The sequence below is a fragment of the Rhamphochromis longiceps genome, linkage group LG18 (genome assembly GCF_057381845.1).
Source record: "Rhamphochromis longiceps isolate RC_006_pf linkage group LG18, R_longiceps_female_GT1.1, whole genome shotgun sequence".
Classification (NCBI taxonomy): Eukaryota; Metazoa; Chordata; class Actinopteri; order Cichliformes; family Cichlidae; genus Rhamphochromis; species Rhamphochromis longiceps.
The window spans coordinates 22,506,200-22,518,504 of record NC_140574.1 but is presented as its reverse complement, the minus strand read 5'-3'; the positions used below and the strand labels follow the sequence as shown (position 1 = coordinate 22,518,504).

The 12,305-nt window shown below is 38.2% G+C and overlaps 1 protein-coding gene across 3 annotated transcripts; it reads right to left on the bottom strand.

The window, feature by feature from the left end:
• Window positions 1-3,833: 3,833 nt before the first annotated feature.
• LOC146648253 (spindlin-W-like) lies at window positions 3,834-8,423 on the bottom strand. Of its 3 annotated transcripts, none has more exons than XM_085389902.1 (5): window positions 8,317-8,423; window positions 7,652-7,693; window positions 6,650-6,909; window positions 4,474-4,707; window positions 3,834-4,101 (listed from the first exon to the last, which is right to left on the bottom strand). In XM_085389902.1, the coding sequence occupies exons 2-5, from the start codon at window positions 7,669-7,671 to the stop codon at window positions 3,896-3,898; spliced, it is 720 nt and encodes a 239-aa protein (XP_085246028.1). In that variant the 5' UTR covers window positions 7,672-7,693; window positions 8,317-8,423; the 3' UTR covers window positions 3,834-3,895. The 3 variants fall into 3 exon arrangements, with proteins under 3 accessions (XP_085246028.1, XP_085246029.1, XP_085246030.1); XM_085389903.1 differs by lacking the exon at window positions 8,317-8,423 and adding an exon at window positions 7,819-8,293; XM_085389904.1 differs by lacking the exon at window positions 7,652-7,693 and having other exon boundaries at window positions 8,317-8,394.
• Between the last annotated feature and the right edge of the window lie 3,882 nt (window positions 8,424-12,305).

Below are 12,305 nucleotides of genomic sequence, written 5' to 3'. Positions count from 1 at the left end.
GTAACCGTCATGCAGATTACATTCATCTTTGTCTCTGAAACTGAAATTAGTCACCATGTCACCATGCTTTGATAATCTTGACCACAGACAATGCCTTCCACCCTTTTCACTCATAAATGCTTGCAATGGTTTAATTAAAAATGCACCATGGCTGGTCTCCATCACTCTGCACCCTGTAGTCTCCAGATTGGCTGAATCCTGCTTTTTCATATATAAAATCAGGGTCTGGCTTGTGTTGCTAAGCAACACAAAAGAGTCAAGTGCATTTGTTTATTGGCCAATAAGAATGCAGACAAAGTTTCAAGGTTTTTGAGGAAGGTACTGCAATAATGATAAAAGGAAGAAAAAAATAGATCGGAGGATTCTCTCACAACAGCCTTTCATATAATTCACTGAGTGTATGGATAGTGCTATGCAACCTCATGTAGCTCATTTCAGCCTCTTAATTTTAGGCCCATGATGAAAAAGAAAAATATTTATTAATCTAATGGAAGAGGCAGCTTTCAGCAGCAACTGTGGCTATTTTAAATGCTTTTTAGCTGTATTTCTGGTGTGATCGCTATTGTAGGTTACATGAGACAGAGAAATAAAAAAGTCTGATTCCTACTGATTAAAAAATAACAACAACATTTAAAGGTCTTTCTCGTTGATTGAGCCCATGAACCCCTCAAAAACATCTCACACCTACAGCACAGACAGAAACTGGCACAGCAGCGATACCACGACACTTCATGCTTTCTCATTCTCCTGAGTTAAGACTGAAAGCACTTAGTGCACACTGTAGCAGAGAAAAGTCAGAGTCACGATCTAAGATACTTGAGAGTAATCATTATGTCTAAACAGTAAAAACTGTTGCCAACAACTAAGGCAGATGGTTTCACGAGGAAAGAAAATGGTCAAAAATAGTGATGGATGTGTAAAAGGAAGTGCACAACAGGTGACAAATTGCATTAGACACATTCTCAAGAGCACAGACCTTGCGCAATGCATGTACTCCCTCCTCGTTGTTATTACTATCTGGGCACCAAGCCTGGCGTGATGGTATGCCAACTGTTCCCCGATGTCTGTGCTGGCACCCATCACCACAGAACTGGCACCTCGGAGAGACTCCGGGGGAGGAAGAGTGAGCTACATGTGTGGTCAAGAAGATCAGGGCCCGACGACTGATCAGCAGACACAGAACAATTGTGTCTGGCAATTAAATAAGTGCAAATATTTGTGCAGGGTCTTCTCTAATGCTCTTGTTGTTGGTGGTGATGAAAAATTTACAAGCATGATATACATTTAAGTAACGAAACACAAGCAGCAAAAGATGATTAACTGATAAGTTGTAAGTAATCTTCTAGTCATGTAGTCTTAACAATGTTTGCATTTAAAACATGCAGAAGGGACTGTGTGTGAATGTCTGCTGACAGTTATTCCCAGTATATTCACAGAAAATCAGAGGAAGCTTTAAAAGTCCAATTTATGGGGAAAAAAACTAACATTTTTAAGATAAACACTAGGGATTATAATAACATTTAGCTGTAAGATAAATGAATATTTACATTCTATTCATCCTAAATGATCAGCTGTGTAGGTCAATAACTGTTCCCTGATTTCCTGACCTTTAAATAGAAGCTAATTAGGAATTTGGCTCAGGAGAACTAAACTTTATCCACAGATATTTGTTATTTCAGCCATGGTAACCACGTGACTCAATGGATAAAGTACAGCTGATTCACCAGTGTGTAGTAGCTACTGAGTCTGTTTTTCCAATAAACAGGATGGGAGTGAACTGTGGGTTAAAGAGAGGCTTCTCCTTATGAATAAAGCTAAAATCTGGCTACCTGCAAAGTCAACCGCTCCATCTATAAGCTCTGGTGTCTCGGGTTATTTAACCAGAGTTTTCATCTCTAAAATCTCAAGTCTGACTTGTTTTATGAGTGAGTAGTGAGTGTTTTCTGTTTGGCTAAACTCATGCATCATGCTCCCTGGACATAAATATTACAGTTTTTACCGAATGCCTAAACCCTAACTGTGATTCCTGTAGCACAATCTCTAAAACTATTCAGACTTATAGCAAAACCACTCACTGAGTGTGCAAAACTAAAAGCACAAAAACTGCTTTGCACTCAGTTTGCAATTTTGTAACACACACTTTGCAAAACTGTAGGCACAATTCACTGCACAACACTCAATTTCCAAATTTCCAACACACTCCTAGCAAAAGTATACACATGTATGGCTATCATTAACACTAATTTGCCAACTGTCTGGCACACTTTCACATGTGAAAACTTTCTTAGATAATTCGTTCACTTTGCAATCAGCCTAAGCACTATAATACAGGTAAGCTGTGTGTGCGGAGTACAATGGAGGGAGCAGAAAGAGTGAGAAGTAGAGGAGGCCGAGGAAGAGGACGTGGAGGTGAAGAAGTAGGATGAAGAGGACGACAAGGACAAGGAGGAGCAAGAGGAAGACGAGGAGGGGGCAGAGGAAGCATGTTCACTGCAGATCACGTAACCCATATAGTCATTATGGCGATTGCAAATAATCCTATACTTGGAAATAAACACTTGTGTTTGTTTTGATGTGTTTGACTAAACACCAGTACTTGAAGTTTGGATCCCTCCATGCTTATGGATCTATGACAGAAGTATGAGCTCAAACTGACATAGCCTACCTTGTGCACAGGGAAAGCAAACGCCAGATGTGTTTTGTATTCATACCATCGGTGTGCAGTTGGCGCATTGTGTGCTTAGTAGATGATGGCTTGTGTGTACTGTTTGATACGGAAACACCATTTTTACAAAGGTGTGAAGAGTTAATCTAGCTGTGTTTGCTTTTGCAAGAGAACTAAAATGTTTGGATAATTGGGTGACAGGTTGTTTTATTTGTGTGTAGAGTTTTGCTAAATTAGCCAATAGTTACATAACATGTGCTTAAGCAATCAGAAAAAACTGTAACAGCGCTCAAGATGAACGTGTTAATAGGAAACATCTGGAAAAGAAAATACAACCAGCTTTGTTGTACGTTCATAAAAATGTCTTTTTTATTTACAGAACAAAACATATTTAGGGTCACAATGAACAGTATTTCATTCATTTTTGGCAACTAATGAAGACTTTCAGTCCAAAATACTAAACATTGTTGGTCGCCAATTTGAACTACATAAATAGTGCGTAGCACAAACACCGTCTCAAACAACTTGACATCAACATCAGTGTTTCTGATATATTTTAATGTAGAAAAACTGACAGTTTGAATGATCAAACGGAACAGAAATATCATACATGGATTTTTCACTTATTCTGTTTTTATATTCACGTGAGACACCAGTCTCATTAATGCTTATACAAGTCAACAGAAATCTGAGTTCACTGCAATGGGAAATCAGCACACATGGTTTTCTATATTCAACAAACTGAGGCCTACCAAGTGACACACATGAAACACAGCAGACACAGTTTTCTTTGTTGTTTTTTGTTTCCTTACCAGCAGCAGAGCCAGATATTCCAGATTCAAATAAATAACACAAGCAGAAAGAGAAAAGAAAAACATTAGTTTGATGTGTTGTATGAACTTTTGTTGAGTTTGGGAGTCGCACCATACAGCAACGCCTACGATTTCACCTGCTGGGCTACACAGCTGATCTCAGATCTGCTTTATTTACACGGAAGAGGACTTTAAGTGCCATATTTTAAGTTCAACTTAAAATTCAGAATCAAAACAAAGATGTGTTGTTATCATAGAATGACGCAGGCCCATATGGGACAAGATGAGAAAAAAAATGGCCTTTTCGGCATGTTGCCTCCCACTGGAGGAAAGCTGAAACCTTTAACACTTTAACAGGTAACGACTTGTTGGGGTACAACTTGAGCCAACAGCTGAAGATGAAACCAGACAGTCAGTACTAGGTGGTCTTCACCAGGTCGTAGACGTGGATGTGAACATCGTCGTCATACTTTATGTAGTAGACGGTGGGCTTTGCCGGGACCTGGTAGATGACTAAACCCGTCCTCTTCAGACCGTTATCTGTGACGTACTCTACCTGCTTCCCGACGAGGCTCTCTGGCTCCTCACCTGGCTTCCTGTCCGCTGGCAGCAGGTGTTTGTTCTCTGGATGGCAAACAGAAAAACCACATGATGCCGTGCTGGACAGCATTTACTCAGCCACATACGTTTATTTGCAACAGGCTTCCAAGCCTGTTACCTGTCGTTTGAACATGACCTTTAACCCACCACCTGTGCTTGCCACAGTTCATTCATGAATAAATTCCTCTAAAGCAGCAGATCATACTCTCCTAACTAAGCAGAAATTCTGAACAAAATGTTCAGGAGGAGAAGAACGAGCCAGAGATGCTGGAGTGTTTTGCAATGCAGACTATGTAAATTTGTCCTGTTCTCTTCCTCCCACTTTTCCAGGAGGATCGGAAATATAAAACACTGACAGTTTTATGCACACTGACAGCGAAGCTCACATTACCATACCTGACTCCGGCAGGACGTGCAGGTCCCCGTCCTTATAGTCGTCCCACAGCTGGTACATGTAGAGCACCGGGTCCTTCTCGTAGGTGATGTAATACCAGTGGGTCATGATTGGGGCCCGGGACAACACCATGCCTCGCCACTCATTTTTCTCCCCGTCCTCCTTCTCGAACAGATGCTCCACTGCTCGACCCACCAGCTCCTCCGCCCCAGGAGGCACCTTGATCTTATTGTTCACTGTGGAAATGAGAAGACACTTCAATGAGTCCATCAATCCAAAACATTTACAGACCCAAGACGACAGGATAAATGAAAACACTAAAATCTATTTTATATGACATTATAATTCCCCCAATGCTTTATTCTGATGCTGCCAGCTTTACATTTTCAATTAGATAATAAAAGACTATTTCTTAGTAAAGGACGACAAAGATTGTCATCATGTTCAGCCGGGGTGTCAAAAATAAGGCCCCGGGTGCCCAAGATGCCAATCTGGTTCACTGGACGTATTTTTGTACGTTTTACAGGTTTTCTTGCAGATAAAGACTCCCCGGTGGGCATTCATAATACACCAAAGTAATTTATTAATGGATAAACAATGAAAAGACAGAAAAAAATGTTCACACTAACAATTGGTGAAATTTCTGTTTTCTCTATGGTCAGATTTCTGTGAATTAACAGAAAGTTTCTGTTTTATATTTATAGGACAGTCTGGGTAATGAGCAACCAGAACTTTTACACAATTATTTCTTACAATTTAAGCCCAGAGTCATGCTCGCAGACTTCTTTCAGCAGCATTTCTTATTTCATGTATAAAAACTGAGATGTACTGCAGAAATTTTACTGTTTTTTTTCTTGTGTTAAAATATCTCAGGGGTTAAATGTGCAGTTATAACATATTAACATCTCACCATGTAAAATAAGGTATCCTGATATAAACCAATAAGCCACTGAAATTTAAATCATTTTATATGCTGGTAAATTATTATGCTGTTTAATACGGTCCTCAAGTAAAAAGAGAGAGGTGTATTTTGTGTAACCAGCAGTAGTTATGTTGCTATTAAATACACAAAGTTCGTCACCACACCTGAGGGTGTGCTATGAATAGAGATTAGCGAGTCATGTAGAGCCTAAAGCCAGAGTTTTCAACATTACAAAGGTGGCTCTTTTTTTTCTTTTTTACCTGACTAGATCACCAGGCTAATTAACGGCTCCTACGCAGAGCCTATGCACAGCTTTACAGACGGTCATCTGCATGCTGTGGCTATGTAATGTCACCAGAGGGCAGTGCCACTAAAACCCACGAGTGGGCTACTCTTGCTCGTGTTCAGGCAGCAAAGAAAAGCACTAAATTATAACACATACACACGGAGCCAGCCGAGTGTTTTTTTTTTCAACCAATAAGCCTTCTACAGCTTCATAGCTATGCCCTGCTGGTTTTTTGGAAGGCTGCACACAAACAAGCCTGCATTTAGCAAGGCAAATATCGGTGCAAACAGACAAAAACGTGGCACCATAAAATGTTGAAAGCATACTCTTGGCAGGAGTGGATCATGTAGCTTTCTCCTGTCATAGCAGCACATGTTCTCAGCAACCTGTTACGTTAGAGGTGCACTGAATGATGTATCGTGTTTAAATTAATCACGTTTAATGGCTCAAATGTGCATCCGCCACATCAGAAACAAAGAGCCTCAGTAAGTGTACGACTGGCAAAATAAATACATGGATTTTAACCATTAAAGGTTTTCTTCCAGTATTCCTCTCTACTCTTTCTTGCTATTTATTTTTAAGCATTCGATGATGCCTATTTCTCTGACTGAAGCAGAAGTGGAGTCAAATGATGCGTCAATCCACACCCTTAGTGAGAATGTGCAATAAACCTCAGAGGGGAAACAAAGTTCGTGTCTACCAGCGTGATGCGCATTATCCTCGACTGGGATTTTAGGTTTAATCGAGGCGGCTAATGCACAGCTATGGCAAATTTGCTTCACAGCGTATCCCCTCAGACCTAAATGAGATAAACACCAACACGAGATTCAACAGGGAATCATACAAAAACGTGACATGCAGCGTGATGCACTGCAGACATGACAAAGTTCATTTAAATTTCAATAATTGACTATAAAACATTTAAATTCAAGCAAAGTATCAGTGATTAGAGCTTCATCATGACACTCACCAACTTTCTCTGCCAGGACCTGCAGGTTGGATACCCGGCTGTCTTTGAAGAGCTCGATTCCGTAGACGCAATCAAAGCCGTCATATTTGACCATGTAGAGGGAGGTGTTCACAGACAGGCGCTCCAAAACTGTGCCCTTCCATTTGGTTACGTTGCCCTTCTCCCTCCAGGTGTGCTGAATCCTGCGGCCCAGTAGGTTGTCAGGGTCCGGACTCAGGGTCGACGCCGAGCTCTCACTCAGCTCTCCACTGCTGCGCTTCCTGTAAACAGGAATGGAGCAAGCGCCACGTTAGCATTCATACGTTAGTGCGGGTATGATGAACTTAAGCTGTTCCATCAGTATATTGTTTGCGTTACCTCTAATGACAGAGAGTTCAGTCAACCCAAACAATGAGAACTATCAAAATGTTACATAAACAAATGAGTGTGAAACTATTTTAAATTTAATATTCAAAGCCATCACTTCAAAGTCGAGCTTCAAAGTAAAATCTGCCATGGGCTGTCGTCTTTTACACTACTGAATCTTTAAAGCCTTTAACTTCACAGATATTGTGTGAAAATAATGTAGAGGGTTGGCTGTTGTATCTATACCATAAACAGACAGCAAAAACATTTAAAAAAAAATTAAGTGGCCCATATGCTTTCTTATCAAGATTACAATATGCCAGGTTAATAGTTAAAAGCTCCTGCTATGCTGATAAACAAGCTCAAATAACAATATTTATAATTAGCATCTAAGCACTCTGGATGGACTGGTTACAGACAACTGGTCACCACTGGCCATCTTTTCCAGGTCAGTAAACGTTTAAGCTTATATTTAAGTGCTGACTGATGATCTGACCATATGTTACTACAGTGTCATTCAAAGGGAAGTATAAAGTGAAATCTGTGTGTGTGTGTGTGTGTGTGTGTGTGTGTGTGTGTGTGTGTGTGTGTGTGTACTGTGTCACATTGTAACAGCAGGGTCAAAGGTGTTAAATCTGACTTGCTTAATGAGCCTACCTGCCCCGTTTCTTTGACATGTTTCCATAAATTCACACAACCCTGTGAGAAACAAGACAAGTCATTTGATGAGTGTAACAGGACCTGATGAAATGTGATCATATAATCAGAATATTTCTGGCAAAGAGGAGCAAACTCAAGTTCCCCGGTAGGTTTACAGCCCTCACCTCAATCAACCACATCCATGCGAACAAGCATTACCGGATGTAAACAACATTACTGCGACAAGCCCGCTACTAACGCTAAGAATGCTAACACGACTACGGGTTACATATTTACAAAGCTAAGTTTTTATGGCTAATAAATGTGTAACTTCGCCGAGGCTAGCTGAATAAACGCCGCCGTTCGGAGTGCCGTCGGAAATGCCAAGCAACAGTGTGTCTAAAATTGGACCACGTAGGTGGTTAACGCCAGGAAATCCCCTCAGTCACCTTTCATTTTTTTAAACGAGAAACATTTGTAAGATTTTGGCTTCTGTATTTCTGCACGTAAGCTAGCTGAACAAAAGGAAATGCATCGCCATGTAAGCGCTGATTTCGCACCCTGTCTGCAGCTTCTGGATTACCGGAAAAAATAAGGGCTGAACATGAAAAAATAGCTTATATTACATCTGTGGTCGACTAGTTCACTAGGCGAGAGCCAGCAAAATAAGCTGTTTGCCCTACCTGATCAATAATTTCACGTGTTTGTCTTTGCAGAGCAGATTCCTCCACCTAAAGCAAGACACACGGAAACGAGACGGATTTGCTGACTACAACTACCAAGAGGAACGCATAGCGCGCAAAGGACTATGGGTTTCGTAGTAAACTGTAAATTTTTCCTTTTGATTTTATCCAACTTTACAAACATGCAAGGTTTCCATATTTTTTATGGAAGCCCCTTTCCGCCACTAAAAAAGTATCCATAACTCGAAATTTCGAGTCATATTTGTGGAAATTTCAACTTATTAACTCGAATTTTTTTTTTAAAGTAGCTCAAAATTTTGACGTTTTAAAGAAAAGAAACTCGAAATTTCGAGTTAGCACTTTTTTTTCTCAAACTTTATTAAAATTACAAAGTGAACAGCCAGTCATTCCAGTTCAGCCTGAACAGTAGACATACAAGGCAAATAAAAGTACAATATACAGTACAATGAAATAAGGACAAATAAATAAAGGGGGGGGGGGAATGTGACAGACTTCATAATTTAGTACTTGAAAGTCGTGACAGCTCATTTGTTAAACATTTCAGAATGAATTTCAATCAATGATAAACCTTTTTTATTGGAAGTTAATTTAAGAGAGTTTAAATAATATTCAATTTCAATCAAAAACAAATTAAATGATAGGATTGAGTTTTGAAATTTACATTTATGTATATGGAATTTCCCTAATAAGATATAAAGAATGACAATGGCACATTTTTTTTCTTTAGTTTCAAAATAAGTGATAATGTTCTTCCCTTCAATTTTGATTTCGTATGTTGTCTTGCACAGTATATAATTTTCAAGCTATCTCCAAAATGTAGCACTATATGAACAGCCATAAAACAAATGAGTAACACTTTCAAGTTCAGTTTTACAAAAGGTACATTTTCTATCAATGTCACAGAATCTTGAAATGTACATGTTGGATGGATATATGTTATGTAATAATTTCAAATGTAATTCTCTAACTTTGTTTGTAATACAAAATCTAAAAGGAACAAGCCACGCTTTAGCAGTTGATATTATCAAAAATACAGTAGCATTCCAAAAAAACTTCCCTCTTGGAGTTATTTTCTTCGCATTATACAAACATTCTCTAATATGTTTATTGGTGCATTTCTTGCTTAAGAAATCAATACCATTTATATAAAGAGTGTTAACGGATGCATGTGGTGTGTTCTGTTTTTTGTAACTTTTCATCAACTCAGTCAGTCCGCTGGGAACGGACTTTATTACAGAGCTAAAATCTTTAAATTTGATAGGGAATGTTTTTTCTGTAATAAAGTCATTGTAACTAAGTAGCTGGCCTTCAGAGTCAAATAAGTCTTTTAAATAGATTATATTTTTATCAATCCAATTCTGCTAATATAGTGATTTGTTCCTCTTAGTAATACATTCGTTATTCCAGATAATAGATCTATGTGGAGAAAAGTTATGTGAATAACATAATTTCCAAGCCAACAATGCCTGTTGATAAAATGCAGACATTTTAACTGGTAACTTTTATATACTGTAACTACAAGACAATAGGAACTGTAAACCTCCAACATTTCTAAAAATGTTATGTGGAATGAAATGCCATAATGATCCAGGAGATTTTAAGCATTCTTTTAGCCATTTCACCTTAAATGTATAGTTCAGGTCCATGAAGTCCAGAAGGTCAAAACCACCTTTATCTTTAGGTCCACAAAGCAATGATTTTTTTAGATGATGGTGCTTATTCTTCCATACAAAGTTAACAAATAAGTTATTAACATTTTTACATGTGGAATCATACACATTAAGGGAAAGGGCTGGATACACAAATCTGGAAACACCTTCAGCTTTAGTCAAAAGGATTCTACCAAAAATTGATAGGTCTCTTTGGAGCCATAAGTTCAGTATAGTTTTAGTTTTTTCCATCCTGGGAGAAAAGTTGAGTTGTTGACGCTCTGTGTCATTCTTACAGACATGAATACCAAGGTATCTAACACAGTTTTTGACAGGAATATTGTGTAAGGATTTGACATTTGATTGGTACAAACATAAAATTTCACATTTAGATTTATTTAGTTTTAATCCAGAGGCAATTGAGAAATCATTTATTAATGAAATAGCATTTTCAATCTGATCTTTGTTTTTTAAGAATAAAACGGTGTCATCTGCTAGTTGAGTCACTCTGATTTCTTTACCAAAAATAGATAAACCTTTAATGACTGGGCTATTTAAAATGTGTAATGAAAGTAGTTCAGCCACAATCAAAAATAAAAAGGGTGAAATTGGGCAACCCTGGCGAACAGATCTCATGACTGGCAATCTTTTAGTAGTATTTGGATATAGTATAACACAACTGTCAATATTTTTATAAAACATTTCGATAGTTGACACAAAGTTTGGACCAAAACCAAAGGTTTTGAGTGCTTTAAATAAGAAATAATGTTCTACCGTATCGAAAGCTTTATTTTAAAGCTTTAATTTCGAGTTAGCACTGACAATCAGTAATCAACGTGAATTGCGTCATTTCCTTGTTACCCGGAAGCTGAAGTCCTCAGCTACAAGCGCTAAGCTACCAGTATTACAGCCAGTCATGAATGCACAAATTGCTGAGTATTTTCAGCTTGGTTTCACAAATAATGAAATCCTTGTGTTATTAGCTGAATCACGTGGTGTTACCACCAGCAAAGGTACTCTCGAAAGCGCCAATTTGTTGCTATACATTGGTAGCTCGCCATCCGGTTTTGCGTGCGCGTTCCTCTGAGTCATATCCTTCCGGGTAACAGGAAAATTACGTCATTCACGTAGATTACTGATTGACAGAGCTAACTCGAAATTTTGAATTACTGTTCGAGTTAATAGGTCGAAATGTCGAGAAAATAAGTCGAAATCTGGAGTTATGGATACTTTTTTTTTTTTTTTTTTTACTGAATCTGGTACTCTTTTCCACACGGCTTCCAGGATGTATGACCCAAAAAACTGAATTTAAGAACTGAAATTGAATGGTGCAAAGTGAAACTGAAAGCATTCAAGAGCTAAATTTAAAGAAGGATGGAATACAATTTCAAATTCAATTAATTCATTTTCAAAATAAAAAATTCAGTTTCAATTTAGTGACAATCATTTTCAAACCAATACATTGGATTTTAAATTAGGCTAATTCAAATTCAGTTTTAGAAGCTTTTATTTAAGTTGAGCAATTCAGATTTGAATTTAACTTATTCAAATTCAGTTTCTGATGGCACAAAGGCATAGTTTTACATTCCTGTTTTGAGACACACGTCTGAGTATATCGGGTATTTTAGTGGATAAAATAAATTATTATGTATAATAGATGTAATTTTTTCATTTTTAGTTTATATTTTACCATAACAGTATTTATTTGATATTTATTGCTTTAATAATTCAACTGTTGCAACTAATGGTTTGGTAATTGATCAAAAGATATTTGTAACATTTGAGAGAAATTTCAAGCCATGTCCAAGAATTTGAAACAATCTAAAACACGTTAACTTTTAACCAAAAGAGCTGCAGTTTTTATTTGTGAATGTAGTAAGTGCTACACGAAAGGCATGATTGGTCGTTTTTGTAGGTGAAGTGTTTAATTCCACCACAAGATGTCAGACTAAACATAAACTCTCTGCCACTGTGTCTGGGCTTTTAACAGACTTCAGCGATGGACTCGTTGCTCTGCAGAGAGAACGATAGAGTACCTCTCTCTCTCCCTCTCTCTCTCACTCGCTGTGTGTGTGTGTGTGTGTGTGTGTGTGTGTGTGTGTGTGTGTGTGTGTGAGAGAGAGAGAGAGAGAGAGAGAGAGAGAGAGAGAGAGAGAGAGAGAGAGTGTGTGTGCGTGCGTGCGTACATTTTCAGGGTGAAAGCTCTTGGTTTTATCTTGTGCCAAACCACCTGTATGCGCATGACTCATGTGATCAGAAGGTGAATAAAAACAGTGCACAAACTAATGACCATTTATTATTCACAAAATGTAATACACG

Coding starts and splice junctions, on each gene's coding strand:
- LOC146648253 (XM_085389902.1), bottom strand. CDS start 7,671: ATGTCAAAGAAACGGGGCAG. Junction 6,910..7,651: donor ATGTCAAAGAAACGGGGCAG/GTAGGCTCATTA, acceptor TCCTGTTTACAG/GAAGCGCAGCAGTGGAGAGC. Junction 4,102..4,473: donor GCACGTCCTGCCGGAGTCAG/GTATGGTAATGT, acceptor TTTGCCATCCAG/AGAACAAACACCTGCTGCCA.